General features: G+C 39.4%; 2 protein-coding genes across 2 annotated transcripts; both read left to right on the top strand.

Moving 5' to 3' along the window:
- Window positions 1–2,749: 2,749 nt before the first annotated feature.
- Window positions 2,750–6,882, top strand: LOC131222565 (chaperonin-like RbcX protein 2, chloroplastic). Its single transcript, XM_058217693.1, has 5 exons — window positions 2,750–3,328; window positions 5,437–5,528; window positions 5,692–5,749; window positions 6,104–6,169; window positions 6,601–6,882. The coding sequence occupies exons 1-5, from the start codon at window positions 2,993–2,995 to the stop codon at window positions 6,721–6,723; spliced, it is 675 nt and encodes a 224-aa protein (XP_058073676.1). The 5' UTR covers window positions 2,750–2,992; the 3' UTR covers window positions 6,724–6,882.
- Window positions 6,883–21,358: 14,476 nt separating this feature from the next.
- Window positions 21,359–22,298, top strand: LOC131223980 (cyclin-SDS-like). Its single transcript, XM_058219572.1, has 3 exons — window positions 21,359–21,379; window positions 21,746–21,901; window positions 21,987–22,298. Exons 1-3 carry the CDS (start codon window positions 21,359–21,361, stop codon window positions 22,182–22,184), a joined length of 375 nt encoding a protein of 124 aa, XP_058075555.1. The 3' UTR covers window positions 22,185–22,298.
- Window positions 22,299–26,368: the final 4,070 nt, after the last annotated feature.

The raw sequence follows: 26,368 nt of genomic DNA, 5'->3' as shown, positions 1-26,368 counted from the left end.
GCTGGTGGTCGGTGCTCTGTGGACCCCTCCATGATATATATGTTTCATCAATGCCGTTCATCTATTTTTCTAGATCATTTTATGGTATTATACAAAAAATGAGGTATATCCCAATCTCAAGTGGACCACATTATAGGAAACAGTGTTGACTGAACGTCAATCATTAAAAACCTTTTGGGGCCCATAAAAGAATTGGATCAAGCTGATCTTTGTTTTTTTCCCTTCATCTTGGTCTTTATGACCTAATCAACAGATTGGATGTCAAATAAACATTACAGTGGGCCTTAGTAGGATTTAAATGTGGATATCCAATCACTATTGTTTTCCTGTGGTGTGGTCTACCTGAGATTTATATCCCTATCATTTTTTAGATATAGTCCTAAAATCATCTTTAAAAATGGATGAATAGAGTGGATGAAATACATACATCATTATAGGGCCCACAGATCACCGTGGGGCTGGTGTCCGGGGGAGTAGCCAATCCGTTCCCGCTCTGCTCAACTACCCTCGCTGTAAACACTTCAGTAGATCGGAGTGTTTGCTCTTTTGCCACATGGCTCATTTCCATAACAACATACCTCATAGTGGGGAAACGGATTGGCTACTCCCCCTTACACCAGCCAATGGCTGGTGGTCGGTGCTATGTGGGCCACACCATAATGTATGTGTTTCATCCATGCCATCCATCTATTTTTACAGATCATTTTACAGTTTAAGTCCAAAAATGAGATATATCCAAATCTCAAATGGACCACATTACAGGAAACAGTGTTGAATGAGGGTAGACCATTAAAAACATTTTGGGGGCATAAAAGTTTTGGATCAAGCTGATATTTGTTTTTTCTCTTCATCTGGGACTGTATGACCTAATCAACATATTGGATGTCAAATAAACAGTATAGTGGGCCATAGGAGGATTTTAATGGTTAATATCCAATCACTATTGTTTTCATGTGGTGTGGTCCACCTGAGACTTATATCCCTCTCATTTTTGGGATCAAGCAATAAAATGATCTTTAAAAATGGATGAACGGAATGGATGAAACACATACATCATGGTGGAGCCCACAGAGCACCGAACATCAGCCACGGAGCTGGCGTCAGGGGGGGTAGCCACTCCGTTCCCCATGGTGGGCGCCATATTGAGGGTCCCACCCACCTCCGTGGATCCGGGGTCTCACGCAATCCGCTCCCGCTTCACACCTTTCTAGCCGTCTTGAAATTCACCTATAAAGTATACCATAGGTTCAGCAACAGGACTAAACGTTTGAGTCGAGTGTGCAAAGATTCCACAACTCTCACACATGATGCTCATGCATATGCATATAAATACTGTACACGTGGCAACACCTACATACAATAAAACTTCCAGATTATGGAATCGCTGCAGATTGGACGTGGCTCCACAATCAGACTCATCAGATGATCCTAACCGTAGATTGATGGACGTTGACCGTTTTCTTTTTTAACTGTCATTAGATGTCCACCATTCAGCCAATTGTACGTACTTAGATGTCGGTGGATTTTTCCCTTCCTTAGATGTCGTTATGTTATGGCCCATCTATACTGTGTCCCAATGATTTGGACAGCTAATTGATTTACACGTGTACAATCTCTACGTGCATGTGTATGGAGAATTTTGTTCAGCTAGAAGATCAAAACTTTTTATACTGGAATCTCTCAACTGTACTAGAACCTTCAATGCCAAGATACCTAACGAAGAATTGCCACGTGGCAGAATTGCCGCCATGTTAGAAGAGAACCATCATCTACCAACCAGAGTCCGGGAGCGGATTAGGTGCAGCCGCCTCCCCCAACACAGTGCGGCCCAGACCGTGGGGCCCACCTTAACGAATTTTTATTATATCCACGCTGTCCATCCGTTTTTAAAGATCATTTTAGGCACGGTGCCAAAAATGTAGAGGAAAAAAATCTCAAATAGACCACAATATAGGAAACAGTGGTGATTGACTGTTAAAAATTTCTTGTAGGCTACAAATGTTTTAGATCAGAATTATATTTAGTTTTTCTCTTTATACAGTTCTTTGTGACCTTATAAAAAGATTGGATGGAAAATAAACGTTTCGGCGGGCCTTAGGAAGTTTTTAATGGTGGGCGTTCAATCAATACTGTTTCCCTTAGTTACTTCATCTGAAACTTCCATCCAATTCGTTTTTGGGTTCATACCCAAAAATTAGCTGGAAAAACGGATGGACGGTGTGGATATGCTAAAAATTTGTCAAGGTGGGCCCCACGGTCAGGGCCGCACCTAATCCGCTCCCATGATGACAGAGTTCAGTTTTCCTCTGTCGCGACTGAGAAACAGCGTGCGTCGCCAACCACCGGAGTCCGCATGCTGAGATGTTAGAATGATTTACACCGTTCCTATTTTTTTAAAAATAAAATTAATAAGCTATTTTCCATGGTCACACTCCATTGATGATCCTCACCTTTGATTTTTATAGTTGAACGAGAGCCATTGAAAGTTTTTACTACATTGTTCTAAATTCATCTGCAGATGGTCATGGTCAAAATCACCCATTCAACGTAATTCTGTTATAGTAATACGTATAGGTTACACAACATGGACGGTTCTGATCTATGGAACACGTAGCACGTTCGCCCTGGTAGGTTGCGGCACACGCTGGATTTTTAGTCGCGACAGAGGCAAAACGAACTCGCGAAGACAAGCTTGATTGAATCGCTTGAGATTTGGACCTCAGAAATCGTTTGGCGTAGGTTGAAACAATCTAATTCGAGTTTAAACACAGACACTGAAAAAATAAGAAAATCGAAGAACGGAAAAAAAGAAAAAGAAAAAGAAAACCTCCCTGTTTCCATATCTGGTCAGTATCTCTCTGCATGAATCTTCGAATCTAACCGTTGATCTTCGATTTTCTCCCGCACCCACTATTTTCACAGCATTTCCTTCGTGGGTTTCTCTTCTTTCGATTTGAATTGCTGTCTGGAAGAAGAACTTCGTGTTGGAAGGATGGTTGGAGCTCTGTCGATGGTGGGCGGCGTCGTAGATTCTCATCTCTGCCCCTGCCTATGCATTGATGCTCTTTCCTTGTCTAGTGGGAGTTTCAGGAGCAGTGGTGATTTAGGATTGTATAGGAATATATTGGGCAGAAAGCAATCTAAGCGGCCAGCATCGTTGGAGTTGAGTAGTTCTTTTGTCAATGCCTGGTATGAATGGCGTCTGTCGGCAAAAGTCCTGTCGGAGATCGCTTGCAGGCGATCGAGGAGGCAGCGCAAGAATCGGGACCTTGTGATCTTTGATGAATTGGGCGGTCAGTATGAAGAAAATTTTGATGACGTTACAAAGGTGAGAGGACTCTTCTTTAGTTCAGCTCTGTTTTATCTTTTCAAGTTTATCGAGAAGGCCATTTTGTTGGGGAACCGTGGAAGCACACGGAGATTAATCAAGTAAAGTATTCCAATTGAACAATTAAGCAAAATCACAAAGTTACGGAATTTAACATGGAAAAACTCTTTCGGGGAAAAACCATGGTACACTGCGATAGATATCACCATGAAAGTAGAAATGGCAAGAGATAGAATACCTGATTCGAATAAGCCTCGAATCTCCCTTTACAAGCCCTTGAAAACCCTGGGAACTAGGATAGATATCCCATAGAAATCCTGCACTAACACAATTCTGCGTGACTCTGCACGATAGTTCAATGTCACATTTGATGGGACTTCGATGGTATCGACAGACTGTTGATGGCATCGAATTAAAAACCAAACACTCCAGGAACTAAACATGAATTTTCCAAAATTTACTGATGGCATCGAACAGGCCTTCGATGTCATTGAACAACCTTCGATGGCTTCGAACAACATTTGATAGCATCGAACATGACTCCTAAAATATCCAGCAACCAACTTGATAAATTCTGAATTTTACCGATGGCATCAAGCCAACTTTGATGGCATTTTGATCTGCTCGATGACATCGAACTTGTCATCGACGGACCTGTTGATTTACACATTCAAGACATCAATCAACACATTTAACTCTCACGTGCCAGCATCATAGATGTGACAGATCTGGCATCCATCAAGCAGGTCTCCCTGACAGCAGCCCTGGAACCAAGAAAAATACATTGCACTATCAGAAGGCCACCCATCTATATGAATATAGATCACTAATCAAATTTTCAACCTTCAACATTTCCCATGCATGTGATCTACCTGATGAGTGTGACCTGTCTGATTATTGGGCCAGGAGATGTTCATGGTGGTACTTGCCTGATAAATTGCCCAGATCTTCCACATGTGTGCCGTGTCGGCATGTGTTCCATGCATTGCCTCATCTATTATTCCTGGGGAAAATTACCTCAGCCTTTGGTTCAGTGATCAGACTGTTGATCTGTACCCCACCATGGACCATGCCCCAGAATTTCTCCAATGGTTCGATCAGTGGCCTGCAAATTGATGTTTAATGAAAGATTATAGAAACAATCTTCATTTAACAGAAGAAAGGCCAAATATTGGACCGCGGTGATCTTGCGATCTGGGAGATTTCGGAGCATGGCCCATCGATAGTGGGCTGAGCAGATAACGGTCTTGATGAACCATGATACCCACTTGTAGGAATGAAGGACTGCTTGGTTTGGTTCATAGATAATTAGTAGCGTGCTTAATCAGCCCAACTGGTTTAGCTCTGTTCAATGTAATTTGTTTCAATTTGGGGCATTGATTAGCTCAGTTTGCAAGATTCAATTAGGTAGTGTTTGTGTATGCTGCCAAAATGTGGTTGGTGTGGATTCTGGGTGCGCTTACTGCACTTGGTGTTTGTGGCGGCACAGAAAATGCAATATGTGTCAAGCAGGCGAGGTTTTCTCCCGCCTTTTCTGCCCCAAACTCGGGTTGAGATTAGAATGGGAAGGTTCCATCTCAACCATGATTTGGGGCTGGTGCATCCTGTTGGCTTTGCAAACACAAACACGCATACATACTGTTTAGGGAGTGTTTGGACACAATATGGAATTGAATTGCAGTTTGTAGTCTAACAAGGTGGAAATAACCAAACTTGATGAAAATGAGTGTTTGTAATTCAATTCAGTTGTGCGTCCAAACACAGCCTTCCATTAGTTTATAGATGCATTTCCAATCTATGATACCTGGTGTTTAAATCTTCACGATTCCAACTTAAGCCATTCGAGCTCTGAATCAACCAGAAAATTTCAGTGAATTTGAGGATGACGAGCACCGAACCGCCAAGTTACTTCTGATTCATTTAAGCGACTGAAATTTGCGAACTTGATACCCTTGACGTAGAGCAAACCAAATTCAGAGCTGATAGGGTGATTGAACAAATTTGGGAACTATGTGTAATAGCTTATCAAAAACCAAGTTAGCATCATTCATGGAATGAATTTGTGTTCATAAGTATTATATTTTGATCATGAATCTCTCCTCGTGCAGCAAATCCTCAACTATTTTACATACAAAGCTGTGAGAACTGTTCTGAACCAACTTTATGAGATGAATCCACCACAGTACAGGTGGTTGTACAAGTAAGTGAATCTTTATCTTTGATAGGTCTTTAAAGCATTAATGGCTACTGATGTATCACGTTATTGTGGGTTTCTAGAATCTTCTTCCCCGCTTGAGTACATCAATATCCAACCTTTGAATTATTAAGGCATCTTCTCAGTTCTTGATTTCACTGTTTTACAGCTTTGTAGCAACATACAGTCCTGGAGATGGGAAACGTTTCATTCGTATTCTCGGGAAGGTAGCATTAACAAGCTAAAGGTCTGTTTGGATGTGCAATAGATCTAAATTCTGATGGTTGAATTACAACAAAGTGGAAGCTTAGAAAGTTTTAGGTTTTTTCCTCGGTACTATTACAATTGTTTTTGTTACGAGTTTTTAAGTCCAATTCAAATTGGATGTGATCACAACTTGTATGTGACTGCTTTTTTGCTCCGAATGAAGTAGGATCGACCCAGCTTTGGAGTTTTCAGTTTAAATTATGGGAATCTAAATCAATTGTGCATCCAAACAGCCAAAAGAGTTAATATGCATACTCTATACATTATGTTTGGAGGGTAATGGCAATTTTGATACCTCTACTATATATTTTCAGGAGAGACATGAATTGGCTGAAAGAGTGATGATTACACGCCTTCACCTCTATGGCAAATGGGTCAAGGTATGTTGTTGAATGATAGTGATTCAATCCTCAAACTGAGGATATGCATTGCATTATGAGGCCTTGAATTTCTACAAGTGGTCCCACTGTTCAGTGAACTAGGCCATTGAAAAAAAATAAAATAAAAAACTAGGCCATTGATCTCACGCAAGCCCTGAAGTTTTACATATTGTAACATCCTACTCATCCAGTCTTTGGTCTTCTTGTATTGATCATGGACTGTTGCTGTATTACTTTTTCTTAAACAATTGATCAAAGTTTGGAATGGTTGATTGGTTGGTCCATCAGATCAATGGCTTGATCACCAAAAAACAGGCCCCACCAGTACAGACTCAAGGCTTGTAATTAAAATGATATTAGACATTTCCCCGATCAAACTATATCCAGCACTTAAGCTATATATATACATTTTCTTGGTTGACATGTTTCAGAAATGTGACCACTCGAAGATATATCAAGAAATCTCTGATGAGAACTTGGAGCTGATGCGGGAACGGCTTATGGACACCGTCGTGTGGCCATCTGATGACACAAACACAGAAAAGATCGGTTGATTGGTGGTGATCATATTGCATCTCATTCTATTGATTAGCTATATATCTATAGCTTTTTAATTAATGTGTTCTGTAATCTAGAGATTTTCATTTGTATTTATTTCTCCCAACTAACAAGAAAGACATGATCTTAGTGCATACGATGCACCTTTGCGTGTATATGGTGTATTTAATTCGAACTGTTTATATTGTTAGATTTTAATTTCACCGTAGCTTCCAATAAAAGAGAATGGTAAACTGAGAGAAAACATGCCCTAACCTATGAAGTAGGGAGGAAAAAAGCAGGACATTTGAATCTTTTTGGACGTGATTTTCATTTTCTGTACCCCACCAAATGTGAAATTGATGGTTCTGATCGAGTCATTGAGCTAGAGGTGGCAATTGGTCGGGTTTGGACAGGGTTGGGGTCAGCCCAAGCCCAACCCATTTACTGAACGGGCCAAGAATTCTTGACCAAAGCTGATCCACGACTCGTTACTTTCTGACCGAATTGACCCACTTAAAAATTCATCAAGTGCGACCTAATCCATTTAATTGTAAATGGGTCAGGCTCGACTGACCGACCCAACCCACCACAACTCAGCTGAGGTTTAAAAATGGAGTTCGAAAGTAAGGCTATGCACAACCTAGCCCAGAAAGTTGATATGTATATATGTAAATATTTTTTAGCTATACTTTTCCTTTTTTTTTTTTTGTTTCACATTCTTGCCCAACCTGTTGATAACCTAAATGTGTGGATTGGGTCGCGTAGGGTTCTATCCATTAACTTAAAACTGTTATACAGGTTCACATGCCTTGTATACCTTGTATACCTTGTATAGCTAGTATACCTTGTATAGTTCGTTTCCATAGGTAGAAGATTCTGATTTTATTATTTTCCTTGTATAGCTAGTATACCTTTGGGTTGTCTCAAATACAGAAAATCTTTCAGCTCCTCTCTGTTTTCATGGTATTAGAGCTTCACTGATCCAAAACCGGCACCACCCCACAACTGCTCGTCCGACCACCTCTACAGCATCGTCCGACCACCTCTCCTGCTTCGTCTGACCGCAACTGCTCGTCCGACCACCTCTACAGCATCGTCCGACCACCCCTACAGCGTCGCCCCTGCTCGTCCGACCACTCCTATTGCACACCCCTCTGCTCTCCGATCTGTTGTTCTTGTCGAACTTCATTCTAGATCCAACAACCCCTATTGCTGTTCTAGATCTACATTTTCCAGATCCAGCACTCCAGTTGCTGTTGCTCCAGATCTAGATTTTCTAAGATCCAGCGCCCCTGTTGCTATTATTATTCTGCCAGATTCAGAAACTACAATCCCTTAGGTATCTCTGCTGTACAGTACATCTAAAATCTCCTTCTGCTACATTCTTTGCGTGCTTTACATTACTTCAGATCAATGGATAAGGACTCATCACGTACAGAGGCCCCATGTTGTAGTTTTAATGGTTCTAACTATTCTCTATGGGCCATCCATTTTCAGAACTTCCTCAAGGGTCGTGGTTGTGGGGACTAATTGATGGATCTGTTACTATCCTCACTTCCACAGATGCCGACAAATTAGCTGATTGGAAAATGAACAATGGACGGATTATTACCTGGATTCTCGATTCAGTCGATTGGTCCATTGCTGTTGGCCTCACACCTCATCGCACTGCTAAGGCAATGTGGGAGCATCTCCAGATAATTTATCAACAGAGTAATGCGGCCCGGTTATACCACCTGGAATAGGATCTCGTTAACCTTACTCAGGGTGACGACAGTATTCAATTATTTTACTTCAAAATTATCACACTTTGAACAGAGATAGCTATGATGGATCCAACATTTCCTCATGGCTTTAAGATATTTCAAACTATGTGCGAGAGTGCACAAGTTCGACAATTTCTTATGAAGCTGCGTTCGTAATTTGAGCATTGTCGGGCTACTCTCTTGAACCGTAGCTCTACTTCATTGAATTCGGTTATTAATGATTTATTGGCTGAGGAACAATGACTGAAAGTTATCTCTCTTCTTTCCTCAACTCTGGGATCATCTGATATGGTACTTGCTGTGTCTACCACTACACCAACACGTGGTTCCACTCCTTTGACTTATCGTGGCTACAACAAGGTGGGTCATGTCGTTGCTCAATGCAAAGAATGATGCGCTTATTGTCGAAGGATTGGTAATCATGGTATTCAGGATTGCCGTATACATGCTTATGCATCTTCTTTCGGTCGTGGTCGTGCTCTTTCTGCTACTGCTACCACTATTTCTTTCGAGCCATCTATTAGTGATACTGCATCTACTATTTCTGCTGAAGGTCTTTCATCACCTTTGACTCCTGTGATGCTTTAGCAAATCCCTTTCTGCGGCCGGTATGTCAGGTATATCCCCATCTTCTACATGGTTCTTCGATTCGGGTGCTTCCAATCATATGACTGGTGCTATATCTCATCTTCATGACATTCATCCCTGCACCGAAAATCAGGCTATTTTTACTGCGGATGTGTAACGTCTTGGAAAAATCCGTATAAAGGCTCGAGTACCACCTCAGGCAGAAATCCCTAAGGATCGTATTCTATAAAAATTAGCCGAAGATTTATTAAGTACTAAACCAAGTTAATTGGTGGATTTAGCTCGAGCCACCATTTACACAAATGGCAAGACCCAAAACCACTAATATCACTGACTTAACACTATATAAAAACCTAAGAGAAATCCCAAGAGCTTGTCGCTTTCGGGAGCACATTGAAACTTCGTATTAGACCTGGACCGCATGTCAAAAGTTCGATGACTACGAAAATATAGGATTACATCCGCCTTACTGGGCTTGACAACCGTCGTGGGAATCGAGTCCAGATAGTATCCAGAAATGTTCAATTTGAATGCTGAGCGAAGTGTGTGAGAAACGCGAATATCCTTAGAAAAAGATATTGAAACTTAAGTGAATTGGGCCATTCGCTCACAGGAGAAATTGAGGATTTCGGACTGTCAGTTTCTGACCGAACTTCACCCATGGATCAGAAAAATTTCCTTGCACATATCTGTATACTTGTGGCCCCAATTGAGTCAGAACGACCGTTGATCTGATACAGGTCCTTCACGATCGATCTGCTTATCCGATCTCATTGAAAACACATCCTGGCATAGATCCATTGTTAGGGAACTCATCCTATGTCGTAAGTGAGTAATGGACCTCCAGATGAACCCCGTTTGCCTGAAACAGGCACCCTTTGGTTATAATTTAAGTATACCATGGCCCTAGGGCCATTTACACCAGTTCTGGGCCTATATAAAGCCCTTAAACCACCCTATTCCTATTCCATACGAATTTCTCTAACCCTAGGAGAGAGAAGAGAGAAAAGAGAAAAGAGTGAGGAAAAAAGGGAGAGTTCGGGAGATCGTTGCTGGGATTCCTTCCCACAACTCCACGCACTAAATCGCCTTCTTGTTACGCTACACAATCCATCTCAGCTACGATTTGGGTAAGAAACCTTAACCCTAATATTGATTTAGGGATCCAAATAGAGTAATCAACGAAATAGCTAACCATTTCATTGCTTAAGTGCCCGTCAGTTCATTTTCGGGAATGTAGGATACGAACCGCGTCTGAATTAAGTATTCCGACGAAAGGTGAGGAATATATATGTTTAAGTTATGATTTTCAATGCTTTCAATGTTAGTGATGATTTATGATTGACTTGATTGCTGCCATATTGTCTTATATATGCCGCTTTTGATACAATATACATGTGTGAACTATGTTAAACGAAATATGCATCTCATGTGTTTGTTGAAATGTTTGAATGAGTATGAAAATATGATTTGTGTTTAACATGCTTACGAATTTAAGATTCATTGTTGTTATATGCATCTTGGCCTCTCTGTGTATCGATTTACAAAAATATGTGTGGTAACTAATCTAGTCTATACATTTGATAAAGTGTAACTTAAGTGTTTGATAAATTTTCTGAATGAGAAATTGTTGATGAATTGTACATATTAAGAGTATTAAGATAGGATTCTCAATTACCTTGATCATATGTATAGTTTCTTTTGTGTAATCACATTTACGGCCACGCAATTTATGGATATAATGTAAATGTTTGTTGACATGTTCAATGTGTTTAATGAAATGCTCAAATGAGGGATTTCTTTGGATTATTTGTTAAATGCTGGTATAATTATCACATGTGTCTACCTATTGCATCCAATTAAGATTGGGGCTACAACGTAGCGCAGGCAATCGATAACAATCCAGGTACAGGTGATTAAATTAGTCTCGCCACATTGGGTAACTCAACAAATCCGAGTCGCACGATGATTGTCAATAGTGGTTAGGCCACAAGGGGTACTTATGCACTTTATGTCGATTAAGTCAACGTGTGCTCGTACCAATCGAACTTACCAAGCAAACCGATTTGCCTATTGTGTGTTTACCATGTATGGACATCACTGCTTGAATCTAAGGTACCACTTACCAATGTAAAAGTTCGTTTCAACCATGGTATCACGATCTGCTAAGACTCATGAGCTGGGCATGGTTGTATGGGACACCGTGGTCGAGCTGTCGGCCTACGCTGGGGTGAAGAGCCTCCCCGTAGTGACCAGTGAGCAACCCAAACTCGTGAGCCTGACATGGTGGTATGGGACACAGTCTTCGAGCTGTCGGCCTATGCTGAGGTGATGAGCCTCCCGTAGTGACTGCGAGTATAAACTATAAATTTGCCCATCGATTGCTTTTCATTAGAGGTGATACCCTTCAACTTGCCTATCATATGTGAATAACTAGGATTGACGACCCTAGATGGATCCTTCGGTTGAGTAAATGATATAAAGGGAGGTACCTTAGCTTCTCGAACCTGCTGTATTAATAAGCTTAATTAAGTACTCGCCTAACACGACCATGCACAACATTGCATGTGCTTTGGCGAGGAAGTTGCACTTTAGGGAGTTTGTCATGCACGAACTTAGTTGTTGGAGTCGCTTTTGAGGAAGCTTTGTGCGAGGGCATGCATCATACTGCACACCATCCCGGCATAAACAAGAGTAGTTAGGAAGTGATTGTTGTATTGCTTTATCATTACTGCTTGATTGACTTGATAACATGTTAACCTTTGCCTTATAGTACCACTGAGTTGATCACTCACTCCCACCCTGGGACGGTGTTTTAAAACACCAACCAGACTCTGTTGTAGATGCAGGTGATGACGGAGCCTATGCGGCTGAGTTTGATTTCATAGATGAGGAGGAATTCTCCTATATTCAGCTATTAGTCGGGTATACGTAGACCTTGTTTGATTCGACGGGATTACAGTGTTACATGGATTAGTTGGACACCTACATTTTGATATTTTGTATATTTTGAAACAAACCTTGTATATATTAAACTCTGTTACATCATCATACTCTGGAGGCTGTGAACCGCTTACTCATTTCAATACTGATACTTTAGTCTTCCGCTCACTTAATTATATTATCTCTGGAGTATGATATGCTATTTGAGTATAATCCCACTCATGTTTAATGCATTGATATGGACAACATCTAAACATTATTATCCATGTTGTATAGGTGATGTGCTGGATCTCAGGAGTAGAGCTTTGCTCGATCCTCGAAATCCGGGACATTGGCACTAGACTACCCATTCAGTCCATTGGATCATTGACTTTCTCTCTTTCTGCCCATCGCCAGTTCACCCTTTAGGCTCTTCATATGACTGCAGTATTGCGCATCCTACGGTACCTACGTGGAACTCTAGATCGATCACTGTTCTTCTCCTCCACGACGACTTTGGACCATCATGCTTATTCGGATGCTGATTGGGCCGATTGCTCTCTCACACGAAGATTGACCACTGGCTACTATATTTTTCTCAGCACTTCTCTCATCTCTTGGAAGTATAAGAAGTAGGCCACTGTTTCCAAATCAAGCACAGAAGCCGAGTATCGGGTGATGTCCGCCGCGTGTAGTGAGCTTGTCTGGTTACATGGACTTCTTTTCGACTTAAGCATTTCTCTGCAGAATCCTACTCCACTTCATGTCGATAATCTAAGTGCCATTCAGATTGCCTTTAATACGGTTTTTCATGAACAGACGAAGCATATTGAAGTTGATTGTCACTTTATCCGCGAGAAATTTCAGTCTGGGTTTATTTCTCTTCCACATGTTGCATCCCATGATTAGATTGCCGACATTCTCACCAAGTCCCCGCCTCACTTCTGCACGTCACTCATTTCTAGTTGGAAAACTATTACTTGTCGATGACCAGCATTAGTTTGAGGGGGGATGTTAGATAGGCTCACATGCCTTGTATACCTTGTATAGTTAGTATACCTTGTATAGTTCGTTTTCATAGGTAGATGATTCTGATTTTATTATTTTCCTTGTATAGATGACTGTAATCTTTATATATTTAATCCCTTTGGGTTGTCTCAAATATAAAAAATCTTTCAGCTCCTCTCTGTTTTAAAAAACATGTCAATTTATATCCTGTCACATTTCTGGCTTGAGCTCGACCCACTACTTATTTAGCTTGTCCTTAACCCACCTAAAGTGCCAGTTTGACCAAGTGATCCATGGGTCCACCTAACTCATTGCCATTCCTACATTGTAGATCCCGATTTTGCAGTGTTTTCAGGTTGGTCGTTAACTCATACAATGACTTAGTGGAGGCGGTCATGTGCTCTATTCCTCCTAAAGCAAAGTTTTTCCTATGACAATGGTGTTTATAAAGAAACAGAATTGAAATGGAGGAAGTGATTTAGAGAAGAGTAGCTGGAAATCTAAAAGAAAGGTTGGATTGAATTCCAACAAAATATTACAGAAGTAGCAGATTGTTCAAGTCTTAAAGAGAATGATTCGAACCCTGCCACTGCCAGCCAACAGGCAGACCAACCAAATCGGTACCTCTTCCTTTTCCGCCCATCCTGTTTCCCATACTCATTCCACAGCAACTCATTGCTTGGTGGTGAAATGGAAACGAGCCCCTTTAGGATGGTTCAAAATCAACGTTGACGGTCAATATATGAAGATCAGTTCTTTTTGAAAAAAAAAAGAAAAGAAAAGAAAAAGCAATGGGAACCCTACTTAATTAGACTTTAACACTATTATAACAGCAACTAGTTTAAATTGGACTCGGTGGTCATTCCATGTACAATGACAAGGATGCCGGAGCTAACAGCAATGATAGTGAGTAGATGGAGATGGCAGTGATGAGGAAAAGAAAGGTGGAATAGGAATGCTGTGATATAGACTGTAACAAAAGATTTGATTTGAATATGAACAGCTCTCCCTTTGTTGCAAGAGGATTTATATGATCTCGATGCGAGGATATTTGGAGGGGTGCACATGGGTTGGACCATGTCGAGAGGACTCTTAAGCCGACCCATTTAATAATCAGCACTATATTTTTTTCCAAACCCAATCCATTCAAAACTTGGATGGTCCTAATCAAAATAAGCCAACCCATTTATTTAATGGTCAGATCCAGACTGATTCATGAGTTGGCCGACGGTGATCCCTGTGTGAGGGATGACCCATATCTAATACAAGTGTACATTTGCGGCATGTGTGTCATGATGTTCCCAAACTTTGGATGGGTTGACTGACGCATAACTAATTTGTTCTACTTGAGAGAATTGAACGTGCACAAGAAAGTTCTTCACCGAATGTGTAATGGGGGTGGGTGAGCCAATATAGTCTACTAGCGAGACATATGGTTGGGCCAACCGACAGTGGAATGGCCCGACCCGAACTTCAGGTTGGGTTGTTATTTGGATGAAAATCCTTTACTCGACCCCATATTAGATGGGGTTTGGTTAGTTGGGAAAGGTGGGAGCACACCAACTGTAATTTTATTGATTTGGAAAGGCCAACCCATCCTATTGGGCGTTCTCCAACAAAAAAAGGGCATACCCTATCATATCAAATTAGCAATTACATTACTTGCTCAATGAGATAGATGGGAAAAAAAAAATCAACACATGACAATGCCAATACAACCAGATTGCTCCAGCGACACAGATCAAGCACTCCAGGCAATATCCCAACCAACAGCTTCTACATGCAGTCTTCTCCAACCATATTAGTGCTTATCTTGAAATATTGAAGAGCATAGGTAGTGGTTATTGCATATGATGATAGTTTTAATGGTTTATTTGTTTATTTATTTACTTTTTATAACCAAATATTCCACTAGCAAACAGGAAACAACAGAAAAAACCTCTTTAACGGCAGAATCAGACCGCTGCATCCTACTCCCAGGAAAAATGGCACCACACGCTGACCTTAAGAGCTATGAACTCTACAGTTTGTGGCAGCAACATTTCCTAAATCGACTAGAATTGAAAAGAATCATATGAGCCAACATCTAAATACCATTATATGCACAAACATACGATAAAAACGGAGAGCAACAATGAAGATATTGATAATATGGAGTACAGGCAGCAGCAGTGAGGATTACTGCACCTGGACATTTCCATATCAGGATAGTTTCAGCCATCATATCACCACTACAGATAATCAAATGTTCTAGAGATCAGCTCGTGCTACCTGCAAAGGTTGCCAAGTCCCACCTTATCCAGAGTAGGCTTCCCCGCTCATTATGACGAATTTCTACACAGGCTTACGAAATGTATACTCTTGCTATTTACATATACATATATTACATATGTATGTATGTATATGGAAACACACACACATATACACACATATTACACACTCGTGTGTGTATACATGTATGATTGTGTACATAGACACACGAACATCTATTTGGGTGGGCACAACATAAAGAATAGTGCCCCGTCTTTCATAAACATCAAACGTAACTAGATGGATATCTTGCTTTGAAACCAACATAAAGTCACTAACTCCGGCAAAAACTCAAGCCAAATACAATCCCCCATCATACGTGAAGTATGAAGAGCAATAGCATCCTTCTGCCCATTAGCCCCAAGATAAGAGAGAGTTCGACAAAGCTTTGACCAGACCTTTTGATCACTACGTGAAAAAGGGGAAAAAAAGACAAATTTTGAGACGGTTGTGGATCATCTGCAAAATTCCTTGGTTTAAAGATGGCTCTGAACCGTCTCTAAAATCTCAGACAGCTCTTAACTGTCCTTAAATTGAAGCAAAATCGTCTTATAAATGTTGAACGTCCACAAATCATTTAAGACAATCAGAATCTGTCGGTAACTACGGAGAAAAGACGGCTATCAACCGTCTGGAATAAAAGACGGTCCTTAATTGCCTGATAGGTAGTCTGAGATAGTCAAAGACCGTTTACATTAGAGACGGTCATTAGATGTTTTATAGTGGTCATTTGAGACTGTCAAAAACTGTCTGCATTAGAGACGGTCCTTAGCTGTCTTATAGGCAGTCATCTGAAACTGTCAAAGACCGTTTGCATTAGAGACGGTCATTAGGTCTTTTATTGGTCATTTGACACTGTCAAAGACCGTTTGCATTAGAGATGATCCTTAGATGTCTTATAGTGGTCATTTGAGATTGTCAAAGAGCGTCTGCATTAGAGACGGCCCTTAGCTATCTTATAGTGGTCATATGAGACTCCCAAAGACCATCTGCATTAGAAACATCCTAAACCTTCTTACCCTTCCACTACCATACACAAGGTGGAGCACGCTTTAATGTGGGGTTACTGTGGAGGCCACCTTCATGGATGTATTATGTATCCAAGTCGTCCATTAGTTTCTCGCTCTACATCCTTCTTATTTTATTAAAAATCGAAATTTTAGGAAATGAAGTTTGAGAAAAAAAAAGATTAAAAAAAAAAAGATTTTGATATATAATTGACATTTTGAAAAAGAAAATTGAGAAGTTCAAAAAACTGATGAATTTCGAAAAAAAAATAGTTGAGAAGCTTAGAAAAATAATTAACAATGTTTGAGAAAAATTTAGATTTTGAAAAAAAAAATTTGTGATTTTATAAAAATCTAGATTTTGAAAAAAAATAAATTAAGAACTTTGAATAATGTTGATAATTTTGAAAAAAAAAAAAAAGATTTCGAAAAAAAATATTTTGAAAAAGAAAATTAAAAAGATTAAACAAAATTGTGAAAAATTGACAACTTACAAAAAATATATTTTAAAAAAGAAAATGAGATTTTGTATTTTGAAAAGAAAAATTGAAAAGTTGGATAACAAAAGTGAGATTTTGATGATGTGTTGTATATCCTTGCCGCCCATATGTTTCTCCAACCTATTTTTTGGGCGAGGTATAAAAAATTGTGTAAATTTAAATCTTAAGTGAACCACACCATTGGAAGGAGTAGTAATATACTACCTCGCCATTAAAAATTATAAAGAGCCCTTCATAAGGTTTTAGTAATGTTTATTTGCAATCCAACTTATTGATAATGTAAAGAAGATCTAGATGAAGGTAAACTACAAAGATCAAATTGATCCAAAACTTTTGTGGCCTTTAAAAGGTTTTTAATGGTTATTCATTATTGTTTTGATTGGTATGGACCACCTGAGATTATTGAATTCTTATGATTTGAAATTGCATCCTAAAATATGATGAAAAAATATATGGACGGTGTCGATATACATAAAATATATCAAGGTGGGCCCTACACGGTTAGAGTAACACCCATGGAGGAGTTAGCTAAATAGTAAAATGGTACTAGGTCACCTCATGGGAACTTCCCATGAGATTAATTTGTGTGGGCACCACCATGATGTGTGTAGAACATCAACACCATGCATTTGATGTGTCCTCTTTTAAGTCCAAAAATTAGTCATATACGAAACTCAGGTGGGCCATAGCATCTAAAACTATGTGAAGACATCCCTAAAATATATAAAAACATTTGGTGGGGCCCACATGAGTTTTGAATGTGTATGAAACTTGGTCTGACTCCTCATCCAAGTGGGACACACATAATGAATGGGCTAGATCTATGAACCACATCTAGGTGGGCCCAATAAATGATTATGAATGTTTTAATGGGAGGGTAACCCTCTCAACTATAGTATGTGGTGTGGCTCAGCTAAGTCATGGATTGACTTTATTTTTAAGCTCGTGGCCCACCATGGAATGGTGCATCTGATTGATGGGGCAAATCCAAATTTCAAGTGGACCCACCATAGAAAAGATTGGGATAGTGACACCCACTATTGAAACCTTCTTAGGGCCGGTTGCGATGTTTATTTGAGATCCAACCTATTTATTAGTTAATACAAACATGGAATAAGGGAAAACATAAATATTAGCTTGGTTGAAAAACTCTACGGCCCAGAGAAGGTTTTAATGGTAGGCATTCAATCCCCACTGTTTTTTGTGATGGGGTCTACTTGAACTTTGAATATGCCTCATACTTTGGCTCAATCACAAGAAGTTTTTAATGTTGGATATTCAATCAACACTATTTCATGTGGTGTGGTCCAAATGCTTGATGAATAGGAAAAGCAAATTTCATATTGATCTGAAACTTTTGTGAACCCCGGGAGGGTTTCAATGGTAGACGTTCAATCCCCTTTTTAGGTGGTGGATTTCGAAAGGGTGCACATTGCATCCTACCTACCGTATCCAGTTAGGAATGACACAGTGAGTGTATTTGATTTATCCACACCGTCAATCCAAATTTCCAAATCATTTTAGCGGTTGAGCCCAAACTGGAAGCATATCCAAAGCTCAAGTGGACAATATCACGGGAATAGTGGGAATAATGATTTCCACATTGAAATCTTTCTATGACCCACAGTGATGTTTATTTGTCATCCAACCTGTTCATAAGATCACAAATATATGGATGAAGGGAAAACTAAAATATCAACTTGATCCAAAACTTTAGTGGCCTCCTAGAAATTTTCAATGATAGACTTTCAATTCATATGTTTCCTATGATGTGGTCCACTTTAGATTTTCATAGGCTTCATTTTTGGGCTCATGTAATAAAATTATATGTTAAAATGGATGGACAGAGTGGATAAAATAAATAAATCACAGTGGGCCCCACAGGATTTACTCTGTACACTCGGGGTACCGAGTTACTCTCTGCGCAATCCGCTTCCATCCTTGGCTAGTTACGCTGTAACTAGCCAGGTTGCTAGTGGTCGGTGCTATGTGGACCCCACCATAATGTATGTGTTTTATTCACGCCGTTCATCCATTTTAAAAAGATAATTTAATATCTTAATCCCAAAAATGAGATTGATCTAAAACTTGGACCACACCATGAAATTTTTTTGATTGAATGTTCACTATTAAAAACCTCCCAGGGCCCACTGTAATGGTTATTTGACATCTAACTTATGATTAGGTCATAAAAAATTGGATTAAGTGAAAAAATATATCAGCTTAATCCAAAACTTTTGTGGGCCCCAAGAAGTTTTTAATGGTGGCGTTCAATCAACACTCTGCGGTCCACTTGAGATTTGGATCAACCTTGTTTTTGGGCTCATAGCATAGAATGATCAGTAAGAATGGGTGGACGGCATGGATGAAGCACATACATCATGGTGGGGCCCACAGAGCACCGACCGCTAGCTGATAAATACATCATCGCGAGGCGCATTTAACTTTGGTCTCCTTTGAACCGTTCGTACAAACTCGGAGCTCGAGGAGCGTCAGCGCTCACTCTCGACCCTCCACTGCTCAAACCCCGGAAAAAACGCTATAACCTGAGAAGGACGTCCTATAATTAGAAAAATCTTCTCCCTTTTTCCTCTCTCTAACCTTTCGTCTTTAAGAGCCTGTGATCTTCATTCTGGAAGGATTTCTGCTGCAGATCCCGCTTCGGAATCGATGTTCCAGCTCTCGGATTTGCTTTTCTAAGAGGTATCTTTCGCATTCTCGTCGTTTCTGCTCGAAATTTAGCTCTGGATCTCTTTTTGGCAGAGATTCCTCGCGTTTTGACATCTTTAAATGCGGATCTGAACCGGTTTGGAGCATTTTCTGACGAATTTCCGCTTTCAGCTCTGGAACCGGCGATTCCGCTCTCAGAATTTTGTTTCTGAGAGGTTTCTTTCAAATAATTGTCTTTTCTGATCGGATTTTAGCCCAGAATCCCTTTTCTGTGGAGATTCTCTAACTTTTGTGATCTAATTTGCGGGTTTCAGCTCCTGATCGGGTTTTGTGAAACGTTTCTTTTGGTTTGCTTGTTTTTAAAGGAGATTCTTTCGATTTGAGAACTTAAATGCGGATCTGCACTTGCTTTTTTTTTTTTTCCTTCTCGGTTTTGAGAGGATTCAAATGCCGAGATTTCAGTGGATTTTGCGGGAGTTTGGGAAGTTTTAATGCAATTCCTGTTTCTGGAAAGATAATGTCTAGTAATGGTTTAAGAAGGCGTGGGTTTGGAGGATTTTGTGTTCGGAAATTGCTGATTTCCACACTTGAATTAGGGTATTTTTTTTTCTCTGTTTTTGCTTGGAATTTAGCTTCAGATCTTCTTTGATAGAATATTTTTCATTTTTCGATCTTGTTTTAGGGTGGGATATATGAATCTTTAGTGTTTTATTTGTTTTGACAGAAAAAAAAAATCATAGAATTAGCAAAATTTATAATTTGATTTCCAAGTTTAAGAAAATGTAGCGAGGATTTGAATAGTGTTTTAAATTTTCACTGCATTTGAATGATTTACTACTGCTGTATTGTAGGTTTAGCTCCAATATCTGGTTGCAGGAATTAGCCTTTTGGGATGCTTGTTGATGTCGTGATACTTATTTACTTCTACTCGAAATTTGGCTTTGAATTTGCCCAATGGATATGCTCATTCTTTTTCTACTTTTTTTGAGATAATGTTTTTGCATAAGGACACATTGATTAAATAAGGAAACGCACAGCTGAACCATTTTCATGCATTCACTGCCAAGAATCATCCAATCTTATAAGAGTTAGTGAGAGTTAACAACTACAATGCCTTCTGTTTATGGTTATTTAATGGTGAGCTGATCTGAGTAATCATTTGAGAAATGCAGGTTCGGGGTTGGACATTCACAATATTTGTTGGATCATGAAATTTTTGACAAGGTATGTTTGATTCCTTTGGCTATTGTTTGAATCTTTTGCTGGATTGGAAGATGTAGGTTTGGATTTGGGGAAAACATTTTTTTTTTTTTTTGTTTGTTTGTTTTTCTTTTTCTTTTTAAAATTTTCTTGGAACCCCTCGTTTGATAGAAAATAAAAACATAATTTTCAGAAGAAAAGAACTGATGAAAGAAAAGAAGTGTGATGTTTCTTCTGGATGACCTACTCTTGTTAAATGGTACAAAAAGACGTGTGGATTTTGGCATTTTATTTTGTTTTTGTTTTTGTTTTCTTCTTCTTCGTTTCTTTATTTTCTTTTTCTTTTTCTTTGGTTTTTTTAGTCATTCAACAGCTGTGTTGATTTTATTATTATTATTATTATAATATTAACATTTGAACATTTGTTTGGTTGCATCTATTGTTTTTTTTTTTTTCTAGTGTAGATTGGTGTGGGTCTCAGTTCGTCTTCCAGAGTGTGATACCTGATAAATTTCTATTGCATTGCAAGGAAGTCTTATGGGATCATCATTGTGTTACCATTCAGTTGAATTGAGGATGTAAAGGACAGGCTGGCTCTTATATCTTTATCGTATAGATTTTGCACTGGCCAAGTGAAACACCATAAACAGTTATAGGGATGATAGAAATGTCACAGGAATGGTATTCCATTTGTTCATGGTCTGTCTGGTGGAACCAAAACATATACTAATCCTTCGTTTAAAAAAAATGCTAACTATCCTGACCTAGACTAGTCATCACTAGCCATGTAGTATTTTTTTTGATTGAAGTTATCCAATGGAACTTTTCTTTTTTTTGTTTGTTTGTTTGTTCCTTTGTTTTTTTTTTTTTTGTGGTTGTGATTTGCTGATGTGTCAAAATTGGGTTGACACGGGCGAATGTATTTCAAGCTTTGATTGTCCAATTCATAGGTCACCTCTTGATGGATCGTAGCCTAAATGTGGCAGTTGCTGGATTATCATATTTATCATTCACCCAACTCTTGGCTGTTCAATAAGGATCCACAAAAGACCACTGATCGGATAGTCGTCGATTGATTCAGAAACATCCGGCTGTAATTCCACTCCGTCGGTCTGTTTTTCACTGTTTTTACAATACACGAAGCAGTTGTCGAGGTCGAGCTCACGTCTGGAATTTGGAGCGCCTGATGGAATCGAAGACGAATACTCTGACGAATTTACGGTCAGATCTTCAATTTCCATAAAATTTCTTAATTTATTTAGTTGTTTTGTATTTATATTGTCTAAATTGATATTGTAATTTTTAGCTTTTGAGGTTCGAAAATGAAGAGCATGAAGAGAGCTACAAAAAGTTCAGGAACAGGGAGAGGAGACACGAGTATCGGCACAACTATGCCGAGGAATATGGCCCGACGACAGAATACAGAGATGTTGTGCTCCAGCAGCGGCTGCTGATGGTGAACTGGATAATCGAGGTGAGGGATTCTCGAATCACGTTTTCTTAACAATATTCTGTGAGAATCTAAAATATTGGCCGATATGCGACTGAGTCCTATGAAGTTGCCGTTACATTGAATAGTGACTATATGAATATCACAAATAGTACAGGAATTCATCTATATTTGTCATCCCTGTTTGTAGTTGTGGGTAATTACCAATAACTAATTATCTTTGGTGCAAACCTTGTCTCTTTTCTCTCTCTCTGCAGTTAGGTTGAATGTCACCTTCAACATGGCTATTTTTTTCTCTATGATCTGGGTGAATGTCACCACCGACAGGCCTCTCTCTGTCTACAATTTAGATGGTCTCTCCTTCTGTCCCTCCCTTTATTGACAGTCTAATCTTCCAAACCTTGGCAATGTCAGTGTACTCTTTCCTGTAAATTCACAGATAACGATTAGTTGCAACAGGAATCCATTTTTTTCCTGTTTTTTGGTCATTGTAATTTTGATGGCAGTGAGGTGGTGATTTTATTATCCAATTATTGCATTTATAAAAAAAGGAATTATATGATTCACAAGGAGTGTCTTTGCACAAGACGGGTTCAACTCTGTTTAGGCCCATGGCTTGGTAATCCAAACCATTTGCCTGTTGCATCCTACTGTTGATTGCCATGCTCCCAAGACTTCCCAAATTGAAAGATCCTAACTCCCTAACCCTCACTACTGCAATTTATGAATTATTCATAGTCTGCAAATGCATGGAATTGAAATTTATTTGCATGTAGAATTAAAACATAAGGAAATTTCCTCAGATACCATGAGTCAAAATTATATAGCTATATAATTCCTTTTTTTATAAATCCTTTCGAGACAGTGCATCATTTCTACTCTGATTGCCACAACCTACTGTAAGAGTGGCATGGTAACCACCACAGATGAATTCATAACCCAGAAAGTACACTGGAAGTATGATCCAAACTGGCTGGTTGCTGGATATCTGATAGACAAAGAAAAAGTAGTAATGGGTCCAAAATCAACAAACAAGTGGCAATGGACCATGGGTAGGGAGCATTGAATCAAAATCTGATCTTGGAGATATGACCAATCTATACTAGGTTCTGCTATTTGGTAGGGAAATTTGAGGAAGATGCCACATGTACAGTAGGGCAGGCAACCAGCACTAGAGGTGCAAAGGGATCAGATCGACCTCATGGATCATCAGACCGGACCCAATAAGGGAGCCTCAAACTGAATTGGGACCCATTGGGTCAATCTGGCTCGAAGCATTGCACCAGTTATCAAATGTGTCAGGTCTAGAACCTCTCAAAAGCTCTTAGACCCAACCTGTGAATGGGTTAAGGTTTTGACCACTCAAAAATTGACCCGACCCAGACTGAACTGACCCAATCCAACTCCCAATATATCTTACACTTTATTTAATTACCTCATATTGTTTGTGTAAGAAAACATTATAAAGATAGTATCTGATATGCTAATCGAGAGCTTACCAAGTGTACTTTGTAGCATCTTGCAGAGAAGGGAGAGCTCCTGACAAGATTGGGTTCAGCAACTCTGGGGATTCTTCTGCTACAGGTTCTCACCATTTATTATTTTATTTTTGCACTTTATTTCTGTCTATTTTCTGTACTGATGCAACTCTGTTGCCTCCATTTGATGCTTTTGATTTTGGATTAGTGCAGTCATGCACAATGCACAACAAAAAATATCAAGTCGATAACTACTTGGATCCCCACTGGTTGATATTTGCAGGACAGCTGTTGTCCCCCTCTTAGTCATACTTCCAGTGCTAGAGAGTCAGGTATGCAAAAAGTTTACATGTATACTAGCACTGAAATTGTCCAACTGAATTTACCATAGAAGAAATACTGCATTGCATCTGTGGTACTTCCTGGCCTTGAAATTGATTTTGCAGTGTATATTTGTTCCGTTTGGAAATTTTTGGTGGGGAAATCAGACAGACTTCAGTTACTAGTGTGGTCACATGAAATATATCCTTATGCTGTCACTTTTCATGTTTTTCTATGTATACATGATTGGATCTCTAGGTTTAAGGATGTTGTTTGCTGCCCTTCCATGTGTAGGATATCCAAACAAAGCAAAAGATGGGCCACACAATGAAGATCGCGTTCCTTGAAAATCAGTCCATTCAGAATATTCAGGGAAAAGACACCCGCACGTATGGTCGTTCTAGAAAAGGACTTCTCTAAAATCGATTCTTCCTAGTTGCTTTAGATGAATCTTAGTTTCTTATTTCTTTGCTTATCTTTAAGATGGGACTTCACCCGAGTAAGTTCTTACACTTCCCAACCATCTTTTTAAGACTAATAGTAAGATTCTTTTGTGGTAGGTTTTCAACAAAGAAATAGACTGAGACATGGTTGTCTTGCTTGCAGCAAGAGCCTCGAGACTGGAGAACTAAGATGCCATTGATACAGCCATTGTTAATATTCTTGGTGATCCAAAGGAGGTAACTAGACCATTTTTTAAATGAGGCTATTTTATCGTGATTTTTTCTTTGGTCTATAACTCAGGGAAAAACTATAAGCAACTGTTTTTCCTATGGGCCCTGACAAATCTCACAAAAGTACATTTTCTGCCCTTCACCCGTTGACAAGCGGACTGCAATTACATACATTGATTCTGACAGTAACTGGTATCAAGCTAGCAAAGGAGCTCCTAAACAGGTATTTACAGACTTTGAATAACAACAGAGAATGCGCCACAAAATGCCTGTTAGATTATGGATGGAAACTACATTCACTGGAAAGCTTTAGACAAGGGGCAACACACGCACAGAGGATTCCCATATCAGTTTTCCTGCAAAGCTTACCTGTGGTTTGTTAAGCACAAGCTACTTTCCTACAGCAATTCTGTATACGTGTGGTAATCGTCCTAGAACTAGTCTTTGTATATGTATGCCTGCCAGCTTGTGTACGCGTGGAGAGTGTTGATTACTGAACTTTCATCACTCGTATCTAACCAATGATCTTGCTAGATTTGACTGTCAGTCATCCATCATCACTGGATCTAACTGTTGATTGTCGCCTATGCTTCTCAAGAACGGCTAAATTTATTTTTTCTTGCACAATGCCAGATGTTTGTGATATATTAAGTTCTCAGGCACTCCAATATGCACAATAACTCCAAAAAACAAAGCTTGCATTTCTGGATTTCATTGGATCCTCGTCTTTGCTTCATTTTACAATGTGAGTGCTGATTTTCAAGTCTGACGTTTCTGTTTGTGCTATTATTTTGGTTTCAAACTGTGTTTGCACGGTATGTTGTTGTTTTAAGCTCAACAATTCTTCTTAATTCTGAATTATAACCATGTTTTGTTGGTTGAATATTATTATTTTTTTTTAAGATAGAAAAACAAATAGAAAATTGCTGCTGATTTTTTTATTTTTATTTTAATGCAAGAAATTTTCTGACGGCTTTGGGACTGTAGCGGATTAAAATATTGAAATCCGAGACGGTCCATAGCCGTCCTTTTTTACAGACGTTAACTGCACACTAACGACGGCCACAGACCGTCAGTGTTTTAGCCGGTTTGTAACTGTAACATTAGGGACGGTCCATAAAGGTCGCTTTAGTCCATCTTTATTGATGGTCCATGACCGTCCTTATTTACAGACGGTCCGTAACCGTCCTTTTAACGCCATCTTTAATGACGGTCCATGACCGTCCTTTAATTATAGCAAAATAGGACGGCCCATGCGACGGTTCAAAACCGTCATTTATTGAGATTTGAGATGGTTTTTAGCTCTTATTTTTTCACTGTTTTGGCGTAGTGGATAAGCTATCCACATCAACTACTTGCCTTCCACTTTACAAATTGCCCTTAGTACATAGTCACAATGCGATAGAAGATTACAAGACATCCTACCAATGCTCTTGGTCATGTTATCTCCTTTTAACGATACCTAAGCCCACCTTACCCATAACCAAGTTTACCCTCACCTCCTTAGGTAGAACCTAGTGAGACCTATACATTGAGAAACCGTGGGTGCTGCTCCCCTTACGAGCTAAGATGTCAACAATAACCTAAAAACATAGATGATCACGAAGTTTATAGATGCCAATCCTGTTTTGATGTCCTCTGTAATGTATTATAACTTTCAAGGTGCACTGCAATGGACTCCGTTAGGCAATCAACAACCATTTTTTGAGGTCTATAACGATTCACTGCATTTAAGTAGTGATTGTAGGCTTTTGGGTAGTAATTG

Source organism: Magnolia sinica, chromosome 13, assembly GCF_029962835.1.
Source record: "Magnolia sinica isolate HGM2019 chromosome 13, MsV1, whole genome shotgun sequence".
NCBI lineage: Eukaryota > Viridiplantae > Streptophyta > Magnoliopsida > Magnoliales > Magnoliaceae > Magnolia > Magnolia sinica.
This window is presented reverse-complemented; position numbering and strand designations above follow the sequence as displayed.